This window comes from Hylobates moloch, unplaced genomic scaffold, assembly GCF_009828535.3.
Source record: "Hylobates moloch isolate HMO894 unplaced genomic scaffold, HMol_V3 SCAFFOLD_9, whole genome shotgun sequence".
Classification (NCBI taxonomy): Eukaryota; Metazoa; Chordata; class Mammalia; order Primates; family Hylobatidae; genus Hylobates; species Hylobates moloch.
The window spans coordinates 124,058,095-124,080,540 of NW_026652284.1; the positions used below are offsets into that span (position 1 = coordinate 124,058,095).

General features: G+C 54.6%; 1 protein-coding gene across 4 annotated transcripts; it reads right to left on the reverse strand.

Moving 5' to 3' along the window:
* Positions 1-848: 848 nt before the first annotated feature.
* Positions 849-8,311, reverse strand: NRBP2 (nuclear receptor binding protein 2). Of its 4 annotated transcripts, XM_032760695.2 has the most exons (18): positions 7,803-8,311; positions 7,208-7,330; positions 7,029-7,130; positions 6,837-6,926; positions 6,614-6,654; positions 6,419-6,513; positions 6,277-6,300; positions 6,121-6,204; positions 5,987-6,042; positions 5,784-5,879; positions 4,730-4,862; positions 4,514-4,616; positions 4,355-4,405; positions 4,145-4,280; positions 3,256-3,309; positions 3,096-3,159; positions 2,948-3,003; positions 849-2,858 (listed from the first exon to the last, which is right to left on the reverse strand). In XM_032760695.2, exons 1-18 carry the CDS (start codon positions 7,923-7,925, stop codon positions 2,790-2,792), a joined length of 1,500 nt encoding a protein of 499 aa, XP_032616586.1. In that variant the 5' UTR covers positions 7,926-8,311; the 3' UTR covers positions 849-2,789. The 4 variants fall into 4 exon arrangements, 3 of the variants coding, with proteins under 3 accessions (XP_032616586.1, XP_032616584.1, XP_032616585.1); XM_032760693.2 differs by lacking the exon at positions 2,948-3,003; XM_032760694.2 differs by having other exon boundaries at positions 2,758-2,858; positions 2,948-3,159.
* Between the last annotated feature and the right edge of the window lie 14,135 nt (positions 8,312-22,446).

Below are 22,446 nucleotides of genomic sequence, written 5' to 3' on the forward strand. Positions count from 1 at the left end.
ACAATACCCTCGAAATCCTGGGAATAAATGATTTTCAACCAAGCCAAGCTTTTTGTAACTAGTCACACTGTCAAGCATTTGTGAGGTTAGCATAAAGACAAACAGGTAAAGACTCCGCAACTTGCTATGCGCCCTCTCAGGAAACTTGGAGGATGGTCCTTCTCAAACAGGGCAAATGATGGAAGAGGAAATCATTCCAGGACACTGGTGAGGAGTTAACCCATGCTGTCAGCTGGGCTGTAAGTCCAAGAACAAGCAGCCTGGGCAGGGGGCTTGCATGCTGGGGGCTCCAGGAAAAGAAGACACTGAGCAGTCAGTTATGTGATGTGTCCTAAGCTGTGACAGGATGCTCATGCTTCTTCAGGAAAGTCTAAAGATGAATCAATGACAAACATATATAGAAAACTAGGCAAACAAAAAATAGGCAATTATTAACTCCAGGGAAAACAAAAAGTTGTGCAAGAAATGCCATCCTAGAACACCCTGTTCTCTCCTGAGATGTGTGGTAATGAAGCTGTAAAAACACCCATGCAGCTATGATGCCCATAACACTGGAATGATGCTGCCAGGAGATTGGGGCAGGTGACCGCCCTCCTCCCAGAGGATGCTGGCTGGGGACATCTAATGTAGAGAAACTAATAGGACTAAAAGCATGCTCATGATTTTGAAAAACATGGATTTCAAATGCCTGAAGAAAGTTAAGAGAGTTGAATTTGGAGAGGATCAGAGTAGGAGCCTGCATTTATTATTATTGGCCTCAAAAAAAAAACACCATTCTACTTTAAAAACAATACACATATAATTCTGAAAAGATAAAACTTAAAAGGAAAAATTCAACACAGACATGATTAAGTGCAGCAATGGTAGTATTGATGCTTTTAAGTTCAGTTTAATCAGTAGTACAATGTTATGTATTTGCCACTGAAACCATTTAGGACCATGCATAATCAGACAGTTTAGCATGAGGGTTTCCATCTAGGATATGGAAATTACTTCAGATTGCTAATTTTGAGTTGAAAGGCGTGAGAATTTGAATAATTTTATAAATAGTATTGGAATATTTAAGATAACTGAGATTCACTATTTTGTACATTTAATTTATTTGATATGTGTTAGTAAGTCTTGCTTTGGTTTTTGGCTTTTGGTTGGAGTGCTGTGGTCAGCAGAATGCCACCCTTCCCCAACAAAAGAGGTTCATTCCTTAATCCCTGGAACCAGTGAATGTTGGTTTACATGGCAAAATGTGTCCTGCAGATGTGTTTAATACTAAAAACCTTGAGGAGGGAGATTATCGTGTGTTATCTGGCTGGGCCCAACCTAATCTCATGAGTCCTTAGGGACAACCTTTCCTGTCTGCAGAGAACCAGATAAATCGTTCGTGACACAGACTGAACCTGCTAGCTTTGAAGATGGAGGAGGGGGCCAAGAGCCAAGGAATGTAGGCAGCCTTTACAAGCTGGAAGTGGCCTTAGTTTACAGTCAGCAAGAAAGTGGGGACCTTGGCCCTGCCACCAAAAGGATGTGGATTCTGCCAGCAGCCTGAAGGAGCAGGAGACAGAGTCTCCCCTAGAACCTCCAGGAAGGAAGGCAGCCTGCCAGCCTTGATTCTAGTCCAGTGAGACCCGTAGTCAGACTTCCAGCCTACAGAATTGCAATAAATTTGTGTTAAACAACTAAGTTTGTGGCAAATTTTACAGCGGCAGTATAAAACTAATACAGTGGTGTGCCTTCCTGGTTGACATTTGAAATGCTTTTAAAAAGGCAGGAATGCGCTAAATTTATACATATAGTTTAAAATGCTTAAGGCCATTTCACTAAGTTTGGAATTGGAGGAGAGGCCAGCCAAGAATCAAGAGGCCAGGAAGGCAGGGGTAGAATCCATGAGGGCACAGAAATCTCTAAGACTGAGCCAGGAGTGGAGTGGGAGAGAGGCAGGGAGCCAGGAGCTGACATCCTCAGAGGCCCAGGGAGCAGCTGCCCCAGGGAGGAGGTGCGGGAGGTAACATGGAGGGGGTGTGAGTCTGAGGAGCAGAGAGGAAGTGGGGTCCCTGACCCCTCCAGGCCAGGGAATGCATGACAGAAAAAGCCCACTGGAGAGGCTGCAGTGGCCAGAGGAGATCTGCAGAGGGGCTGCAGGTTCTGGTCTTAGGGTGGGTAAAGGGTCAAAGAGGTGGCTCTAGGGCAGAGCTGTGTGGGACCAGGGGCTTTGCTGATGACAGCCTCAACTCCAGACCTCTCTGTGGTCTGTTTCTCCTGCCAGGTCCCTGTTGTGCCCAGTGCCATGCCTGACACCTGCAGGTGTGTCACCACTGGCTTGTTGTGCAGGCTCCTTGTGTGGGTCTATGGTGCCAGCCGGGGATGGCTGCTCTCCCAGACCCCATGGAGCAGTTCCCTGGGCAGAGGTCTGTCCAGGGCTGACCCTCACCCCCAAGCGCCAGAGCTGGGGTTCCCTACAGGGCAGCCTCCTGCATGCTGAGGAGGCAGTGGCCCTGGCCAGGCAGCCTGGGTAGGAACGCAGGGCGGAGAATGGAGGATATGGGAAGGGGTTCTGGGGGCAACCCTGATCCTAAGGACCTGGGAGGCCTAACGGCTTCCCCACACCCACCCCCCAACCCCTTGGCGCCTGAGGCAGGGTCAGCCCCACTCTCAGGAGGCGGGGGTTCCTTCACTACCGGGGCCTTTGTGCTCCCAGGCACATGGAGGAGGCCAGCCCCGCGGTGCTGGGGTCTCCCCAACATGGCCTGCCCGGGCAGCACCCCGGCATGGTCCTCTGGGGCTGGGGCTGCGGGTCAGGCCTGGGTCCCACGGTACTTGAGGAAGGTGCTCTCCAGGAAGGCAGCCAGCTTCATCCGATCGTCCTGCGGAAGGAGCAAGGCATGGGGGACGGAGGGGCGCGGCCTGCCCCGCGCGCCCCCTCCGCCAGGCCGCGCCACACCGCCCAGCGCACCTCGTGGAGGAAGCCGTAGTGCACGAGCTCCGAGGCGAGGTCCTGGGCGCTGTCCGCTGCGGCAGCGGCGTAAGGTGAGGCATGAGGCCGCTGCGCCACCCGCCGCCTGGGGTCACCACCCGCCGCCCAGGTCCCCTGCCCAGCCTACTTGGGAGCAGGTCGTAGGTCAGCTGCCGGTGCAGCCGGTCCTCCAGCACCAGAAGCAGAGTGAGCTGGGGAGGCGGCGGGGCGTGGTCAGCTGGGGGTTCGGGGGTCCACCACGCTCCCGCCTTCCCCATGGCAGCGCCACCCTCCCAGGCCCCACTCACATGCCAGCGCGCCTTGTCCTCGCTTCTCTCCAGGTTGCACTGCATCTGGATGACCTGCAGCGGGGGAAGGCTGGGACTCACAAACCCAGCAGCAAGACCACATGCCGCGGCCCAAAGGGGCCAGGAAAGGACAGCAAAGATTGGAAAGGGGGGAATCCCTAAGAGGAGCCCATCTCACTGCTAGTGGCTTGGCGAGCTAAGGAAAGCCTCAAGAAGAGTCGACATTAGGGGCTGGGTACTGAAGGCTGAATAGGAGCTTTCACCCTGGAGAGAACAACTTGAACATAGAGGGAACTGTGGGCATGGGGAAAGGGAGGTTGGGCGGGACAGGACCGCACCGAAGTGCACGGTGCCTGTGGGACCAGGCCTCCCAGAGCCGGGGCGTCAGCTGAGGACTCCCAAGATGTCTGCCAGCAGCCAGGAGCAGGCAGTTTGCCTGTTAGGACAATTCTGGCTGCACTGCACCGAGAGAGGCCCTGACCAGGAGGGAGCGCTGCAGGAAAAGTCTGGGGAGACACCAGGACATAGATGTCCAGGAATCAGCATGAGGTGGGGGATGGGAGGGGTGGGGGGTGGGGGGAAGATTGCTGGCAGAGTGGAAGAGCCCGGGCGAGTTCTGGAGGAAGGATGCTTGGAGTAGGTTCAGGGCAGGCAGCAGGATGCAGGGGAAGGATCTGAGGGGACAGGGAGCCTCCCGGAAAAGGAGAGTGTCCAGCCTGTCCTATAACCCCCAGGACCCCCACAAGGGGGTCAGCCTGGATCTGGTCTCTGGCAGCCAGGAGGAGAGCTGGGCTGTGGGGACGCAGGCCCTGAGAGAAGGAGGGGCACCTCTTATCTGGCTGCTAGAAGGTCTGAGGGATGGCACTGAGCAGCAGGAGAGGGGACTCACCTTTCTGGTCTCAGAGTCAAAGGGCTCTGGCGTCGGGGTCTTGGCCTTTTGGACCTCCTCCGGGGGTGGGGCCAGCACACGGGGCAGCCCCAGGGGCCGAGTGGCTGCAAAGTTCATCAGTGGGTAGATCCCATTCCTGGGGACACACCAGGGTGGCTGGGGGTTCAGGCCTGACAACTGCCTGGCCCCCAACCTTACATCAGTTCTCACCTGACATCCTCCAGGAATTTGTCCAGCTCCATGAAGGAGACTTCCGAGTACCTGGCATGGAGGTGGGAGGCACATGAGGGGCTGGCCAGGGGCGCGGAGAGGGGAGGCGCGGGGAGGGGAGGCTTGGGGAGGGGAGGCTTCTGGGTGCTGACTGCTCACCGCCACTGCAGCGGGGGCCTGCGGGGCCGGGGAAGTTCTGCCAAGACCGCGTGCAGGTCCATGGCCTTGGTCTTCTCCTCCACCACATTCTCAGGCATGAGGTCTGTGGCCACAGGAGCATCAAGGCGGTGTGCTCAGGCCGTGGGTCCTGCAGGGCCCCTTCCATGTCCCAACCTCAGCCTCCCCGGCCACCCCCTGGGCCGGCCTGCTGCTCACACTGGTGCTGAATGAAGCAGTGGGCTGCCAGGAGCTTCAGCGAGTGCACCTCGAAGAGCACGCGGTGGAAGAGGAGGCTGTGGGCAGAGGGCCGGCGGGCAGGGTCCCGGGCCAGGCAGCAAAGGATGAACTCCTGGGGCATGGGGAGGAGAGGCTGGTGGTGTGCAGGGGCTCTCTGCTCTGGCCCCACAGTTCGAGGAGAGGTGGCCCCTGAGTTCCCCATGTCCCTCCTCAGGGACACACAGGACATGCAGGGATGCCCTTAGGGAGGAGTCCCAGCAGCAGCCAGGCCAGGACCTGGTCCTCTGAGCTTGAGGACAGCTGGGTTCTGGGATTGGAGCACCATGCTCTGCTTCCCTCGACCCCCAAAAAATCGTGGGGAGAAGCCATGATCCTAAAGTCACACCTGCAAGCCCCCTACCCGTGGCCTTTTGATTGGCTCAGCGCAGGTCCAACACTGGAGACTACCTGGATGGGTCCCCACTCTGTCCACATCCATGCCCAGCCCGGCTCCAGCTCCCCACCAGCCCCATCCAGGCACCCCCATCTCCTGAGGCCATGGAGTTAAGTCTAGACTCCGAGCAGAGGGGGCTGTGGATGCAGCTCCCATCCCATACCTCTTTTTGCCTGCTTGGCACCCACCATGTCCCCCCACAAGCTAGACCCTCATCACCTCCTAGAAGCTTAAAGTCAAGGACTTGGAGTGAAGCAGACCCAGGTGCAGATGTTGGCTCCACCACTGACTCCAAAGCCTTGGGCAAAGGACTCATCTCCTCTGAGCCTCAGTTTCTTTATAAAACGGGCATGGTGATGGCAGCCACAGAGGGAGGGTCTCTCTTGCCTTCTTGTCCTTAGAATGTGCTGACCCCTTAGGGTCTTCACGCCTGGAACCAGTATGTGCTCCCATTGAGGTCCTCTTTGGGAGGGGTGCAGCCAGCTGGTATACCCCTCAACTGCACAAACTGTGATGTTCTCCCAGGTCTGCCTGGAGCACCTTGCTAGCCCTAGCTAAGCACGGTAAGCCAGCTGGGGAGGGGCAGGGCAAGCTGCTTACCCGCATGTTGGGGTCACTCAGCGAGTGCCTGGCTCGAGCAATGGCCTCCTCTGTGACCCGGGTGTCCCCGTTGGCCTGGATTTCCAGTACAGCCATCTGGGGCACAGAGCCAGGTCAGGCATGGGGAAGGGACCACACAGGTGAGCCAGGCAGGGCACAGCTAGGAGGAGGGCAGAGCACAAGGTGGAGGGTGGGGGCAGTACCTCCAGCGCACACATCCCAAAGGAGAAGATGTCCACAGCGGTTCCATCGGCCACCTCTGAACAGGAGAGAGCACAGGACGGGTAGGAGAGAAGCGCAGGGCAGGCACGGGGCACCCGGACCCAGCGCCACTCACCGCCATACTCTGGGGGGAAGAAGTGCAGGTTCCGAAGTTCCTCTCGCTCAGCGCGGATGGGGCTTCGGAGATCATCCGGAAGCGCTGTGGAAAGGTACAGAGGCTGAGCGGGCAGGGACCTCTCCAGGACCCCATCCCCTCAGAGTCCGCACTTACCATTGGAGAAGATTCGGTGCCACACTGCCAAGGGGCGGGAGAAAGAGCAGAGTTAGCTGCTGGGGCATCAGAACTCCTCTGCCCTTGGCTCCAGGCACCTTCCCCTGCCCCGTCCCCCCACCCAGCCCTGCCCCGCCAGCACCGGAGCCGATCTTGATGAGGCCGTTGTGCTGAATGAAGATAGTGTCGCTGGTCAGGTTCCCATGGATGATCGGGGGGCTGCAGGCGTGCAAGAAGCTGCAGACGTTGGGGAGGGGAGAGTAGGAGGAGCGGGTCAGGAGGCTCTGGAGAGATGGGGGCTCGGCGGCGCCGCGCCCAGGCCAGCCCAGGCCCTCACCTGAGCGCAGACAGGATCTGCGTGCACCAGCGCTTCCAGGCCTGGCGGCGGACGCACGACTCCGTCGGGTGGGCGCAGGAGAGGCGGCTGGGCCTGCGGAGCCCGCCCCGCATCCTCGCCCAGCCCCTGTCCGAGGCCGCCGGGCACCCCCTCACCATCCCAGTCCCCGAGGCTGCCCCAACCCCGTCCTGTCCCCGTGGCTGCCCCAGCCCGCTCCCCATACCCGGGCGTTCATGGCCTTGTGGTTCTTCTTGGTCTTTTTGAGGAATTGCTTGAGGCTGCCTGATGACACGTACTCTGTGATGAAGATGACCTGCAGAGTGCGAGCTCAGGATTTCCACCAACTGCGGGTTCGTCCCCATGCCCGCCCCACCTAGCTGTGTCTCTGCCTGCCCGGGGCCTTGCCCGTGCTCACCCTCGCGCAGGCCTCAGATGTATCCAGCCAGTACTTGTGCAGCTTCACGATGTTGGGGTGGTCCACCAGCACCAGCTGCTCGAACACGGTCTGGATCTTCTCCTGGGGGAGGGAGGGTGGTCGCTGCGTGGTCAGCAGGTGGTCACCCAGGCAGGATGAAGAGGGGGCAGCGGTCTCACCTCGTGCGCCGCGAAGGCTTTCCTGTCTCCGAAGTGGAGCTCGTTCCACACCACCTCTACCCCCTCCTCCGTGTCCATGGCTAGGAAGGTGCTCTGAAGCCCTGGCATGTTCCCCTGGTTTACCTGGGGGTGAATAAAGGGTTATGTGTGCCCTGGTGTGTGTCAGGGTTGTGGGTGAGGATTTGGTCCCTGTCCACACCTTTCCAGTGGGCCCAAGCGTGGGCTGCAGGCCCTGAGCCACTCTGCGGGAAGGTGGGGGCTTGGAGGGTAGCTGCCCCCAGGAGCCAAGGGCTCCTATCCAAGGGCTGGGCTAAGGGGATTTGGAGCAGGTTTCAGGGGGGGGATCCCCAGGGAGCTGGCGGCTGAGTCCAGAGGCATGAGGAGGTGGTCCTGGGAGGAGACTGGCCCTCAGGGAATCCCAGGGCGGGCGCCAGGCCAAAGGGGTCCAGGGGTGGCTGATTCGCGGGCCGCGAGGGGCCGGGGAGAGGTTTCCAGGCGCCGCGCTCTCCCAGCGCCCCCACGCCCCGCGCAGCCTCCACGCCCCTCCGGCTCTGGTAGGGCGGTGTCACCCCGTGCCCCTGACCCCCGCGCCCACCTGCTCCCGCCGCTTTTGCCAGCGACCACACGGGCTCTCCTCCAGGATGTCGCTCTCGTCCTCGCTCTCGTCCTCCCGCTCCCGCTCCCGGGCCCGCCTAGGCGCCGGCTCCGGGGCCGCCATGGTTCGGCCGGCCGAGGCCACCGCCCTCTGCGCGATCCGCCGCCGGCGCAGCCTCTCCCGTCCCGCCCTGGCCCCACGCCCAGCAGCCCAGCCTAGAGCTGCCGCCGCTGCCTAGAGCCCCAGCCCAGGCTCTGGGAATTGGGAGGCGCGGGCGCGCGGCGGACGGGCGCGGGCCGAGGGTGGAGCCCGCGCGCACCGCCCGAGCTGCCTGTGCCTGCCGGAGCCAGAGCAGAGATTCCCCGCGAGCTGCGGAGCCCGGGCCGCGCCCAGGCTCCGCCCCGGAGGCCCCGCCCCAGGCCTTGTTTCCTCCTCGTCCCCCAGGCCTCCTCCGCGAAGCCCCTCCCCAGGCCCTGTCCCCTCCTCGCCCCCAAGCCTCCTCCGCGAAGCCCCGCCCCAGGCCCCGCGCCACCCCCTCGATGCCCCGCCCCGTATGAGGCCCCGCCCCGCGCAGAGGAACCGCCCCCAAATTCCCGCCCCCTCGGAGGCCCCGCCCTGCGGACACCCGGAGCCCGGAGCAGCTCACTTCTCTCGCGGTTGCTCCCCTAGGATCTGGGGGAATGCCCAGGGCATCTGGGGGTCCCCAAGCCCACGGCACCCTCCAGCTGCAGAAGTCCCCGCGGGCTCGAAAGCGGGGCCCGCTCTCCTGGCCACGCATTCATTCCCCGGCCGACCCCCAAGGGACAGGTGGAAGGGACACCGAGGGCGGGGGAAAGACCCACCAGCAGGCTGACTTTGGTGGCTACAAATCTCTCCCTGGCCCGCCCGCCGGTGCCTCCTCCCGCCCACAAGCCCATCTTCTCACCTTCCAGGATGGCGATTTTCTCTTTTCCCCTCAAACGCGCCTCTCCTTTCCGCGGTTGGCTCCCCTGGAACAGCGGAACCACGAGGGGGGAGCCCACCCGGCTCACACGGCCTCTCCCTCCGGAGGCCGCTCTGAGCACACCCTCCAGCCACGCCGACCACCGGGGCTGTGCCCGATTCTCACCTAAAACCCCCTTCAGCCCACAGCCCCCACAGCCTTCCCGTGGTCTCCTCCCTCCCTCACGGCGGGTCCTCATCCTTCACCTTCTCTCTGGAGCCCAAATTGGAACTCCGCTCCTCCCCTCCGCGCGGCTTGGTGTGCTGGCCCTTTGGGACGCCTCTTTCTTTGGCAGAGCTGCATCTGGCCCTGCTGCATCCCCTGTGGTCTCTCTTTCCTGACCAGCCTTGGTCACCAGGCCCCCTGTGTGTGGTTTCCACCAACGCCAGGTGATCCTGCTGAGGCCCTCTGCAGTAAAGGTTTGGGGTGTTCAAATCCCCCACCCTGAAACTGGCCCTGACCAGCTCCTGGGAGACACCCTCTAAGCCCTTGGAATGTTCTGCCTGATTTGAATGTCTGTGTTTACCTGGGCCACACCAGAGTCTATGCTAAGCTTGTCCAACCCGCAGCCCAGAGGGTGCATTTGGCCCAGGACAGCTTTGAATATGACCCAACACAAATTCATAAACTTTCTTGTTGAGATTTTTTTTAAAGCTCATCAGCTGTTGTTAGTGTTAAGTGTATTTTATTTAAGTGTATTGCCCAGGACAATTCTTCCAGTGTGTGCCAGGAAAGTCCAAAGATTGGACACCCCTGGTCTGTGCTAACAACATGGTCTACAGGGGGACCTTGGGCCATGTGGTATCAGCCTGACCTCTGCAGGGGCTGGAGGCCAAAGTCAGCCACTTGGGACGTCAGCCATGCCTGTGTGACTAACCCAATAAAAACCCTGGACACTGAGGTGCGGAGGGCTTCCCTGGCTGGTGCCATGCTGTGCTCGTTGTCACACCTCAGTGCTGGGAGGTTGAGCACTGTCCGCATGCCTGCAGTGGGTGGGGACACCTGCAGACCCATGCTGGTCTGTCCTGGGTTCTGTTCTGTGAGTCCTTGCCACTGCTGATTTTAACGCATCCGTTGCTGTAATAAATAGTACCCTTTCTGAGTTCTGTGAGTCCTTGTAGTGAAGCATTGAAACTGAGGGTGGTTTTGGGGAGCCCCCAGTGGTCCCTTCTCACTTGGCATGAGGGCCTAAACATGAAGGCCCAGTAATTGGTCCCATTACCCTACCTCATGTCCCCTGCCTTCTTCAGCTGAGCCTACCCCAAGTACACAGCCCTGTGCCATCGGACATGACAGGCACTTCCCCTCAGGGTCTCTGCCCTGATTATACCTTTGCCCGGAATGCCCTTCCCAAACATCCTCTGAGGTCACTTCCTGAGAGGCCTGTCCTGGCCACGAATCCTGACATCACAGTCCCCACCCCCTTTCCCCTGCTTGACTTGACTTTTCCTGGGGCATTCACCCCACCTGACTTGCATCTGGGTTTTTCTCATCTCTCTTCTTCACTGTCTGTGTCCCTGTTGCAATTCGAGCTCCCACAGGGCAGGAGTGTCTGCTTTTTGTCCCTGCTCTTTCTCTGGTGCGAGGACGGTACCTGGCCCTGGCACACAGCAGGCCCTCAGCAAACACTTGTTGAATGGATCTGTGGGTGGGCAGGGGTGTGTTTCGGCGGGTGTGGTCCAGAGAAGCCCCTAAGGAGGTAAGGCTTGAGCAGAAGAATCTCAATGAATTTCCTCCCCTTTCTCCACCCCCATAACCAGACACACATGTTCTGTGGTAGGTCACATCGCATCCCCCAAAAGTCTACATCCTGATCCCCAGTACCTAGGAGCACAGCCTTATTTGGAAAAAAAAATGGTCTTTGCAGATGTAAATAAGTTTAGGATCTTGAGATGCTGGGGTGGGCCCTAAATCCAATGTTTGATGTCCTTATTAGAGAAAGAAAAAGGATACTTGGGGTGCAGAGAAATATGGTACACAGTCACATGAACATGGAGGCCAGTATTGGAGGGATGTAACCACAGGTCAAGGCGTGCCTGGGACTGTGGGCGGCAAGCCACCTGGGCACCAAGGCAAGAGACTGAGGACACGAGCTGTTCCAGTATAATAAAATATAAAACAAGAATAGTTATACCAGATAGAGATCTGAGATATGATTATATATGAATATCATTAATCATTAGTTGGTAGCAATTACTCTTTATTCCAATATTATAATAATCCCTGCTCTATAATCATAACCTAGGATAAACCAGGCCATACAGAGATAGGAGCTGAGGGGACATAGTGAGGAGTGACCAGAAGAGTGCGAGCCTTCTGTTACGCCCAGACAGGGCCACCAGAGGGCTCCTTGGTCTAGCGGTGATGCCAGCATCTGGGAAGATGCCCGTTGCCAAGCGGACCGTGGTCTAGCGGTAGCAAAAGGTGTCAAGAAACAACACCCGCTACTTAGCAGACCGGGAAAGGGAGTCTCCTTTTCCCCGGGGGAGTTTAGAGAAGACTCTGCTCCTCCACCTCTTGCGGAGGGTCTGACACCAGTCAGGCTTTCCCGCAGTTATGCGGAGGCCTAACCGTCTCCCTGTGATGCTGTGCTTCAGTGGTCACGCTCCTAGTCCACCTTCATGTTCCATCCTGTACACCTGGCTCTGCCTTCTAGATAGCAGTAGTAAATTAGTGAAAGTACTAAAAGTCTTTGATAAGCAGAAATAATGGTGTAAGCTGTCTTTCTCTTTGTCTCCTCTCTCTGTCTGCGTCAGCTGCCAGGCAGGGAAGGGCCCCCTGTCCAGTAGACACGTGACCCACGTGGCCTTACCTATGATTGGAGATGGCTCACTCTCCTTATCCTGCCCCTTTGTCTTGTATCCAATAAATATCAGTGCAGCCTGGCATTCGGGGCCACTACCGGTCTCCGCGCATTGGTGGTAGTGGTCCCCGGGGCCCAGTTGCCTTTTCTTTTATCTCTTTGTCTTGTGTCTTTATTTCTACACTCTCTCGTCTCTGCACACAGGGAGAGACCCATCGACCCTGTGGGGCTGGAGCCTACATGGGACTGCCAGGGCCATGAGTGGTGAGGAGAGAGTCCTGGGATGGATTCTCCCTCGGAGCCTCCGGAAGCAATCAGCCCTGCCGATACCTTGATTTTGCACTTCCAGCCTCCAGCACAGTGAGCGAATCTGTTTTGGCTGTTTTAAGCCACTCCTCCATCTCTGGTGCTGCTCCAGCAGCCCCAGGGGAGTAGCACGTGCTCTGGGCACGACCCCCACCGTAAGAACAGTAACATGACAACAGCTACATGTTCGCATGCAGGGATGCTTCCTGGCATTTATTCCCATGACTCCACAGAGTGGGTCGGACCGCTGCCCACCCATGCACAGAAGCGATGGCTGCTGCGGCACGCCCTCCCTGGCCTCACTCAGGCTGTGCCCCAGGGCAGGGGCCCACCCTCCCTTCTGCTCTGCCTCTGAGCTTCTCCACCCCTTGATCCTGCCAGGCCATTTCAATTTTTTGGAAATTCTCTAGGGCTGCTCTTGGCCATTGAGCCATCCACCCGCCCTCTTAGTCTAATCTGTGAATCGGCTTTATTTTTTATTTTTTATTTTTTTAGAGACAGAGTCTCACTCTGTTACCCTGGAGTGCAGTGGTGCAATCACAGCTCACTGCAGCCTCAAATTCCTGGGCTCAAGGGATCCTCCCACCTCAGCCTCCTGAATAACTGGGACTATAGGCACATGGCACTGCACCCAGCTATTTTTTAAAACTTTTTGTAGAGCCAGTCTTGCTATATTGCCCAAGCTCATCTTGAACTGCTGGGCTCCAGGGATCCTCCTGCCTCAGCCTCCTGAGTAGCTGGGAGTGCAGGCGCGAGCCGCTGCGCCTGGCCCCCTGTGCAATGCCTTGTGATGCCAACTGCAGGTTCGCTGCCCACGGCCTCCTCCTCTTCCACCTTGCAGATCTACGGGGCTCCGTGGTTGTCGCCTTAGAGTCTTCCCAAGCCTCTCCCTCCTGTGAGGCATGCAGGTGAGCTGCTCTCTGAATTCCTGCAGATTTATTTCCCATTGGCAGGTGGACGATCCCCTGGCTTGCAGGGCTCAGGACTGCTGTCCTGGATGCCAGGAATCCTAGGGTGGGAGAAAGCCAGGGGGTCCCAACTCTGGGGGGTCAGAGGAGCACCAGAGGACCCCTCCCACTGTCTGTCTTGGTGACCCTGCCTCCTAGTCTCCCACCTCATGTGCAATCCCCTCCCAGGAGTGTGGACTGGACTGGGTGACTTGCTTCCAGCGCTAGAACACAGCAGAGGCACTGGGCTAGTGCCTCCCAGATTGGGCGGTGGAGACAGTGGCTTGCTGGCTTCCCAGCTCACTCCGAGCAAGCCTGTGAAGTGTACACACAGCCAGAAACAGCCGTTTCCAGACAGCAGCCATGAAGGCCTGTGGCAGCCAACAACCAGCTTGGAAGCTGGTATGTGCACACGCGTGTGTATGTGAAGTACTGATTAGGAATAATTATTTCCAAAAAGATTTCAGGAGGATAGCAATATATTTAGTCATAACTCAATCCTAAGGAATAGAGGCATCTATTCAGCATACAGAAAAGGCAAAGTCCAAGTTGAAGATAATTGACACCTATGGTGAGCTCTTCTCATGTCAACAGCCCTCACTGGTGGGATCTTAGCATATGCACCAAATTGCTTTAAAGGACTACTTGTGTAACAATGAGACCGCACAACAACTCACATCACTCACTCCTTTTTTGCTTAAGGGGTCTTTACCCACTCTTGCACATAGATTAGGATAATTGTAGAGCAATGAGATAAAATGCAAGGGCAGTAGTTTTCATGTAGTTTTTGAAACTAATTCGAGGATTGAAGGGAAAGCATGTAAACAGCGAACTATGTTTTGTTGAAGATTTACGGGAGCATTGTGACCTGAAAAGGAAGAGGAAGTTCCCGACCTCCTCGGAGCCTCGTTGGCACCCAGTTGTCATCCATCACCCCTTGATCGCAAGCCCTCCTCTTTCCCCTGCCCTGAACTTGAAACGGGCCTGAACCTCATACTGGCGTGAGATGGTTCCTGAGGACGCTCACTGGCATCTGCTGGGCTTGCTGCTCTCCAAAATGAAGTTGCCTTCTCGGCTTCAACCCCTTGTCTCGACTGATTGGCTGTCATGCAGCAGCAGCACAAGTTTGGACTTGTTAACCTTTGGACATTTTTAGTTACTTACGAAACTTGCTGGCCGGGCGCAGTGGCTCATGCCTGTAATCCCAGCACTTTGGGAGGCTGAGGCAGGCAGATCACCTGAGGTCAGGAGTTCGAGACCAGCCTGGCCAACATGGTAAAACCCTGTCTCTACTAAAAATACAAAAATGAGCCGAGTGTGGTGGCGCGTGCCTGTAATCCTAGCTACTCAGGAGGCTGAAGCAGGAGAATCACTAGAACCTGGGAGGCGGAGGTTGCACTCAGCTGAGATTGTGCTGATGCACTCCAGCCTGGGCAACAGAGCAAGACTCCGTCTCAAAAAAAAAAAAAAAAAAAAAAGAAGAATTGCATTTTGTCAGAAGAGCAGCACCAACAAGTACATACAAAGTTATCTGACAGGTAATCCTTTTAATGGCCCAACATTCCTCACCCTCTCTTCTCTCTGCACCTGTGATATTGTACAGCAGAAGGAAAGACCCTTCTGCAACTGACCCGACCCTACACATGAGCCTCATCATAGACCAGGAGGGACAAAAGCTAGGTTTGATTCTGTTCCTTGCAGTAATTAAATCAGGCCCTGTCAGGTGAAGCTCAGCATCTCCAAGCTGAGGGTCGTGCCTCTCAGAGGGCTCAGTCTTCCACAACATGCTCCCTTTCCAGAGTTGGTGTCTGGACATGTTGAGAGGGGATCTTATGACCTTGGGGCTGGGGAAGAGTCTGGTTCTTCGGCTCTCTGTGGAAGCTCCTCTGGTCTTGCTTTGTTGCTACTTTTGGGAGATCAGTTGTTAGTCTACCTCGTGTTCACAGGCAATCTGACTTTTCTTTCTGGCTGCCTTTCAGACCTTCTCTTAGCCTTTGGATGTCTGCAGTATCACTAAGCTATAGATAGGGGCCGGACGCGGTGGCTCACGCCTGTAATCCCAGCACTTTGGGAGGCCAAGGTGGGCGGATCACGAGGCCAGGACATTGAGACCATCCTGGCTAACACAGTGAAACCCTGTCTCTACTAAAAATACAAAAAATTAGCTGGGCGTGGTGGCAGGCGCCTGTAGTCCCAGCTACTCAGGGGCTGAGGAAGGAGAATGGCATGAACCTGGCAGGCAGAGCTTGCACTGAGCCGAGATTGCACCACTGCACTCCAGCCTGGGTGACAGAGCAAGACTCCATCTCAAAAAAAAAAAAAAAAAAAAAAAAAAAGAAAGATAGGGATTGGGGACACTAATTTGGACATTAATGTCTTTGATCTGGAAAATTCTAAACCTTTATCCTTTCCCGTGTTTCCTCTGCCCCATTCTCTATCTTCTGACCTTCAAGGACTCCATTTGATGTATGTTGGACCATCTTACTGTTCTCTTTGCACCTTAGGTTCTCTCCTGCTCTTCCCAGCTTTTATCTCCATGTGCTATATTCTCCAAAATTCCTTCTACTCTGTCTTCCATTTCACCGACTCCCTCAGTGATTTGTCTGACATGCCGGTTAAATCTGCCCATTGAATTCTTTTTTTTTTTTTTTTTGAGACGGAGTCTCGCTCTGTCACCCAGGCTGGAGTGCAGTGGCGCGATCTTGGCTCACTGCAAGCTCCGCCTCCTGGGTTCACGCCATTCTCCTGCCTCAGCCTCTCCGAGTAGCTGGGACTACAGGCGCCCACCACCACGCCCGGCTAATTTTTTTTTTTTGTATTTTTAGTAGAGACGGGGTTTCACCGTGGTCTCGATCTCTTGACTTCGTGATCTGCCTGCCTCGGCCTCCCAAAGTGCTGGGATTACAAGCGTGAGCCACCGCGCCTGGCCTGAATTCTTAACTTTAGTTATTGCTGTTTACAGTTGACCAGGGCTATTTTATGGTCTTTGTGGGTTTTTTCTGTCATTTCTGTGGGTTCTCACTCATGGAGTCTTCATTCTTGATGTGCTCTGGTTTCTTCGCTTGTGTGCAGACCATTTTGAGAAGTATTTATAGGAATAAGCTGAAGGCACCACATGATGCATCCTCTTCCAGAGAATTTTGTCCACTTGTGATAAGGTCTGGGTGTTGCTGGTCTGGAGCTGCCTTATCCCAAACTCAAGGCTTTAAGATCTTCAGACCACCCTAGTAGGCAGAAGTCTGTGCAAGGGCTGGTTGACCCTTAGGTTGTGACCCCTCAGGAGCTTCTGTAAAGTAGGAGGGTCTTTTGAGTTTCTCACCTTTGGTGGATCCTAGTTGGTCTGATGTCCCAGAAGCACCAGCTCCCTCTCCGTCTGGATTGTAGAGCTGTGTCCACAGGCCACTGTGGTTGAAGTTGGGGCAGATGTGAGTCCCCATCAGTGCCCTGGGCTGGGCACAGCTTAGTGTGCATTCTGACTCTAAGTTGTTGCCCCGGTGTGGGCTGTTGCCCACATGTCTGCTGTGAGGCCACCTGTCCTCACTGTGGGCCCCACGGCATAGATGTAAGCTCAACCTCAGCCTCTGCATTACCTGGGAAGCACGAGGGTCTCACCACACTCTGATGGTGCTACTCCGCTCTCTCAACCACAGGAGCACCCGCTGTCAGCACTGGAGTGCCCTGCCCTTGGTGCTCGCCCACTTGTAAGGATGTCTTGTTTTTTGAGACGGAGTCTTACTCTGTTGCCCAGGCTGGAGTGCAGTGGCGCGATCTCTGCTCACTGCAACCTCCACCTCCTGGGTTCATGCCATTCTCCTGCCTCAGCCTCCCAAGTAGCTGGGACTACAGGCGCCTGCCACCACGCCTGGCTAATTTTTTGTATTTTTAGTAGAGATGGGGTTTCACCATGTTAGCCAGGATGGTCTCGATCTCCTGACCTCATGATCCACCCGCCTGGGCCTCCCAAAGTGCTGGGATTACAGGCATGAGCCACCGTGCCTGACCAGGATGTCTTTTTACTTATTTATTTATTTTTTGAGATGGAGTTTTGCTGTTGTTGTCCAGGCTGGAATGCAGTGGTGCGATCTCGGCTCACTGCAACCTGTGCCTCTGCATTCAAGTGATTCTCCTGCCTCAGCCTCTTGAGTAGCTGGGATTACAGGTGCCTGCCACTACCCCTGGCTAATTTTTTTTTTTTTTTTTAGTAGAGACAGGGTTTCACCATGTTGGATGTTAGGCTGGTCTCAAACTCCTGAGCTCAAGTGATCTACCCGCCTCGGCCTCCCAAAGTGCTGCGATTGCAGATGTGAGCCACCACACCTGGCCTGTCCAGATGTCTTTGAAACAACCCCCACCAGCACTAGAGGGAGTCAAAGGAAGACAAGCCAGGCATCTGACCTCCTCCATCTCTGCCTTTCCTTCTCACTGTCTCCAGGGTAATCCATCACCACCCCCATCACAAACCCCATCGCCAACCCCATGGCCAGCCTCATCGCGAACCCCATTGTGCATCACCAACCGCATCACTAACCCATCATGAACGCCGTCACCAGTCCTATCACAAACGCCATCTCGAACCTCATCACCAGCCCCTTTGCGAACCCCATCACGAACCGCATCACAAACCTGTCTTCCAAGCCTATTGCCTTGCTGCAAAGTCTACTTTGAATATAAATCAGGATATACGCCGGGTGTGCCGGCTCATGTCTGTAATTCTAGCACTTTGGGAGGCCGAAGCAGTGGATTGCTTGAGCTCAGGAGTTCAATAGCAGCCTAGGCAACATGGCGAAACTCCATCTCTACAAATTCTGCTGGGCATTTGTCTTTGACTTTCTAGTCCTTAAAAAAAAAAATCAGCTGGGCATGGTGGCACACACCTGTAGTCCCAGCTACTTGGGAGGCTAAGGTGGGAGGATCGCTTGAGCCCAGGAGTTCGAGGCTGTAGTGAGCTGTTGTACCACTGCCCTCCAGCCTGTGTGACAGAGCAAGACCCTGTCTCAAAAAAGAAAAAAAAAAAAAAAGAAAAATGTGAATCTGAATATTAACTCGTTTTTTTCTGTTGGGATTCTTTCCATAACAATCCTAATTTTCTTGCCACTAGAAGGATGACTTGGGCTGATTGGGGAGAAAATCTCTTTTTCGAATAGGAAGAAAAAAGCCACACGAATGTTAAAAATAACAAAAACAACAGCGGGCTACTCCTTTCTGTCATTCTTGTGGATGTTTTTCAAACACTTCCAGGATTTGAATTTTATTTGTACTCACAACTGCTGAGTGAGTTAGGTGTTATTATGATGACTTTTTTTTTTTTTTTGAGACAGAGTCTCGCTCTGTTGCCCAGTCTGGAGTGCAGTGGCGTGATCTCAGCTCACTGCAAGCTCCGCCTCCCGGGTTCAAGCGATTCTCCTGCCTCAGCCTCCTGAGTAGCTGGGATTACAGGTGCCTACCGCACCCAGCTAATTTTTGTATTTTTAGTAGAGACAGTGTTTCACCATGTTGGTCAGGTTGGTCTCGAACTCCTGACCTCGTGATCCGCCCGCCTCTGCCTCCCAAAGTGCTGGGATTACAGGCCTGAGCCACCGCGCCCAGCCATGATGACCATTTTACAAAAAGGGAAACTGAGGCACTGAGACATGAAGTCACTTTCGGAAGAGCCCACAGTTATGAAAGAGCAGTGGTGGCACCGAGGGCAGGGGTTCAATCCCGGGCTTGCCATCTGGACCTTTATAGGAGCGTCCTTTGTACTTAGAGATTGGAGAGAAATTTTGTCGAAAGATCCCAGGAGTCTCCAAATCTACCCTGGTTCTAAACGTGAGGCGAAAGTTCCTGGAGCATGGTGACTGAGGGATTCCCCTGGAGCTTGTCTGCCTCCCGTCACCACCTGCCCCAGAGAGTGCCACGTGCGAGTCCGGCTGGAAGGCCCCTGCGTCCTGCTGCCCCGCGGGACATGCTGCTCAGCGCCCCAGCCTCCTGCGCCCTGGCCACCTCCCAGTCTCCAGCCGGCTGCTGTCCATCCAGATGCCACTCCAGTGCAGCCAGTGGAGCAGGGCCAGGAGTGTATGTGGCCTGGCCATCCCCTTCCCCAGGGCTCTGAGAAAGGCTTCTCCTCCAGCAGTGGTTCTATCCGGGGGGCACAGGGCAGCAGTGACCAGCACAAGCTTGCGGGGCGAGGACACAGCTTGGAGTTGGGCGCTTATGAGTTCCCACCCTTGCCTTGAGGACCTGGGCTTGTTACGCCCCCAGGACTCCAGTTCTTCACCTGTAAAATCAGAAGAGCACTTCTGGAAACTTCTGGGCTGGCAGAGATGGAGCACAGCCACTACAGCTCCTCTCTCCCTTTGGACAGAATATAAAAAGCGACTCCTGGAGGACTGTGAAACGCTAACAGTAGCAGCTGGCTGGGGAGGAAACTCAAAACTTACCAACAACTGGCATGGAGGTTTACTGTTTTGTTTTGTTTTCCCCAGCTGTATGTGCGGCTTTGATCTGAGGATAGGGGTGTCTCACAACTGTGCTGTGGGTGCAGAGACCGACAACCCCCATACAAACCCGCCTTTCCCTCTGCAAACAGAGTGTGTAGGAGAAACCCCCACTTCCCTCTCCTTTCTCTCCTAACCCTGTCCCAGCCTGCTCTTTGGTGGCATCATGGACCCCTGAGATCCTGCACGAGATTCTACCTGTATCGACAGAGGAGCTGGGCACAGGGCTCTGTGGTCCACAGCGTGTGTGTGCAAGGTCCCTCTCTTATTTTCCCTGTCTTTTCTCTTGCTGTGTTGCCCTGAGCAGGGCCCAAGTCGTGTGAAATGGATGACAGCACAAGGAACTAAGACTCTGAGAAAAACCTTGGCTTTCTAAATGGAGGACTCCTAGGAGCCTGAGTGTATGGGAACCCCACAGAGCAGAGACCTGGAGGAGGGGCCTCCACGCTGAGCGTGAAACAACACAAGCTCGGTGCTCGCCTGAGCTGAGCAGCACGTGTGGGGAACATGCCGCACAGCAAAAGCCTTGAGAATGGAGCCAACACGGATCCACTGCACACAGAGGCTGGGATGCGGCTTGTGGCCTGACCCAGCCGGGATGAGTGCCCGCCAAAGTGAAAACGCCAACGTTCTCAAGCGTGTTCTCGCAGGGCTCAGAGCCTCGCATCTGATTATTTAAAATATCCAGGATACAACCCCAAATTACCCAACATGCCCAGGACTGGAAATTGGATCCAGTCTCAGGGGAAAAGACAAACAGTTGCTGGCAGAACCCCAGGACTCAGATGCTGGAGGGACCAGGAAAAGATTTCACAGCAGCAATTCCAGCCCGATGCTCCCCGAGGCAAGAGTGGACACCCCAAGAATGAGTGAAAAGACAGACGTTCTCAGCACGTGGAAATGGTAGAAGTGAAAAACATATTACCTGAAGTAAAAAATCACCTGAAGTAAAAAAGCTGGCCAGGCACAGTGGCTCATGCCTGTAATCTCAGCACTTTGGGAGGCCGAGGCGGGCAGATCACTTGAGTCTAGGCGTTTGAGACCAGGCTGGGCAACATGGAGAAACCCTGTCTCTACTAAAAATACAAAAATTAGCCAGGCGTGGTGGCACACACCTGTAGTCTCAGCTATTCAGGAGGCTGAGGCATGAGAATCACTTGAACCCGGGAGGCGGACTCTGCAGTGAGCTGAGATCACACCCCACTGCACTCCAACCTGGGCAACAGAGTGAGACTCCGCCTCAAAGTGAAAAAAAAAAAAAGGCTCACTGAGTGTCTCAATAGCAAAAGGGGGATTACAGAGGAAGGAGTCAGTAAACTTAGAAAGAGATCAATAGAAATTATCTAATCTGAAAAACAGGAGAAAAGATTTTTTTAAAAAAATGAACAAAGCTTCAGAGAGCTGTGAAACAATATCAAAACATCTATCATTTTTGTATTTGAAGTCCCAGAAGGGGAATGGAAAGATATCGGTACATAAAACATTTATTTTGAAGAAATAATGGCAGAAAAGTTCTCCAATTTAGTTAAAGATATAAACTCATGAAAATCAAAAAGTTTGGCCAACTCCAGATGGGATAAACGCAAATCAAATATTTTATGTATTTATATGTGTAAAATTCCTCACCAGCAGACTTTTTTTTTTTTTTTTTTTGAGACGGAGTCTCGCTCTGTCGCCCAGGCTGGAGTGCAGTGGCGCGATCTCGGCTCACTGCAAGCTCCGCCTCCCGGGTTCACGCCATTCTCCTGCCTCAGCCTCTCCGAGTAGCTGGGACTACAGGCGCCCGCCACCACGCCCGGCTAATTTTTTGTATTTTTAGTAGAGACGGGGTTTCACCGTGGTCTCGATCTCCTGACCTCGTGATCCGCCCGCCTCGGCCTCCCAAAGTGCTGGGATTACAAGCGTGAGCCACCGCGCCCGGCCAACCAGCAGACTTTTATTTACTTTTTTTGAGATGGACACTCACTCTGTTACTCAGGCTGGAGTGCAATGGTGCAATCTCAGCTCACTGCAACCTCCACCTCTTGGGTTCAAGTGATTCTCCTACCGCAGCCTCCCGTGATTATAGGCAACACCACGCCTAGCTAATTTTTGTATTTTTAGTAGAGACAGGGTTTTACCATGTTGGCCATGCTGGTCTTGAACTCCTGACCTCAAGTGATCTGCCCGCCTTGGCCTCCCAAAGTGCTTCACCTGCCGACTTTAAAAGAAAATACTAAAGAAAGGTATTTAGCCTGAAGGGAATGATACCAGAGGGAACCTGGAACTTCAGGAATGCAGAAACAGCAATGGAAATGGTATATATTTAGAGAACCATAATATGCTGTTTTCACTTTTTAAATCATTAAAAATATCTGGTAGCTCACGCCTGTAATCCTAGCACTTTGGGAGGCCGAGGTGGGTGGATCACGAGGTCAGGAGATCGAGACCATCCTGGCTAACATGGTGAAACCCCGTGTCTACTAAAAATACAAAAAATTAGCCAGGCGTGGTGGCGGGCGCCTGTAGTCCAGCTACTTGGGAGGCTGAGGCAGGAGAATGGCGTGAACCCAGGAAGCAGAGCTTGTGGTGAGCCGAGATCGTGCCACTGCACTCCAGCCTGGGCGACAGAGCGAGACTCCATTTCAAAAATATATATCTATATATCTATATCTATATCTATCTATCTATATCGATATCTAATCTATATATCTATATCTCTATCTATATATCTAATCTATATATCTATATCTCTATCTATATATCTATTACTGTTGAGGCTGGGTGCGGTGGCTCACGCCTATAATCCTAGCACTTTGGGAGGCCAAGGTGGGCAGATTGCTTGAGCTCAGGAATTTGAGACCAGCCTGGGAAACATGATGAAACACCATTGAGTAGAGACTAAAATACAAAAAAGCCGGGCATGGTGGTGCACACCTGTAGTCCCAGATGCTTGGCAAGCTAAGGCACGAAAATCGCTTGAACCTGGGAGGGAGGCGGAGGTTGCAGTGAGCCAAGATTGCACCACTGCACTCCAGCCTGGGCGGCAGAGCAAGACTCTATCTCCAAAAAGAAAAAAAAAAAAAAATATATACGGTTGAAAACAAAATTGCCACATTACCTGGTAGGATTTTCAATGCATGTAGATGTG

Excerpts from the sequence above, each read along its gene's own strand:
- NRBP2 (XM_032760693.2), bottom strand. The coding sequence starts at position 7,925 with ATGGCGGCCCCGGAGCCGGCGCCTAGGCGGGCCCGGGAGCGGGAGCGG. Across the intron at positions 7,131-7,207 it reads AAGCCTTCGCGGCGCACGAG|GAGAAGATCCAGACCGTGTT; the intron begins GTGAGACCGCTG and ends TCCCTCCCCCAG. Across the intron at positions 4,863-5,783 it reads TGAGTGACCCCAACATGCGG|GAGTTCATCCTTTGCTGCCT; the intron begins GTAAGCAGCTTG and ends CCCATGCCCCAG.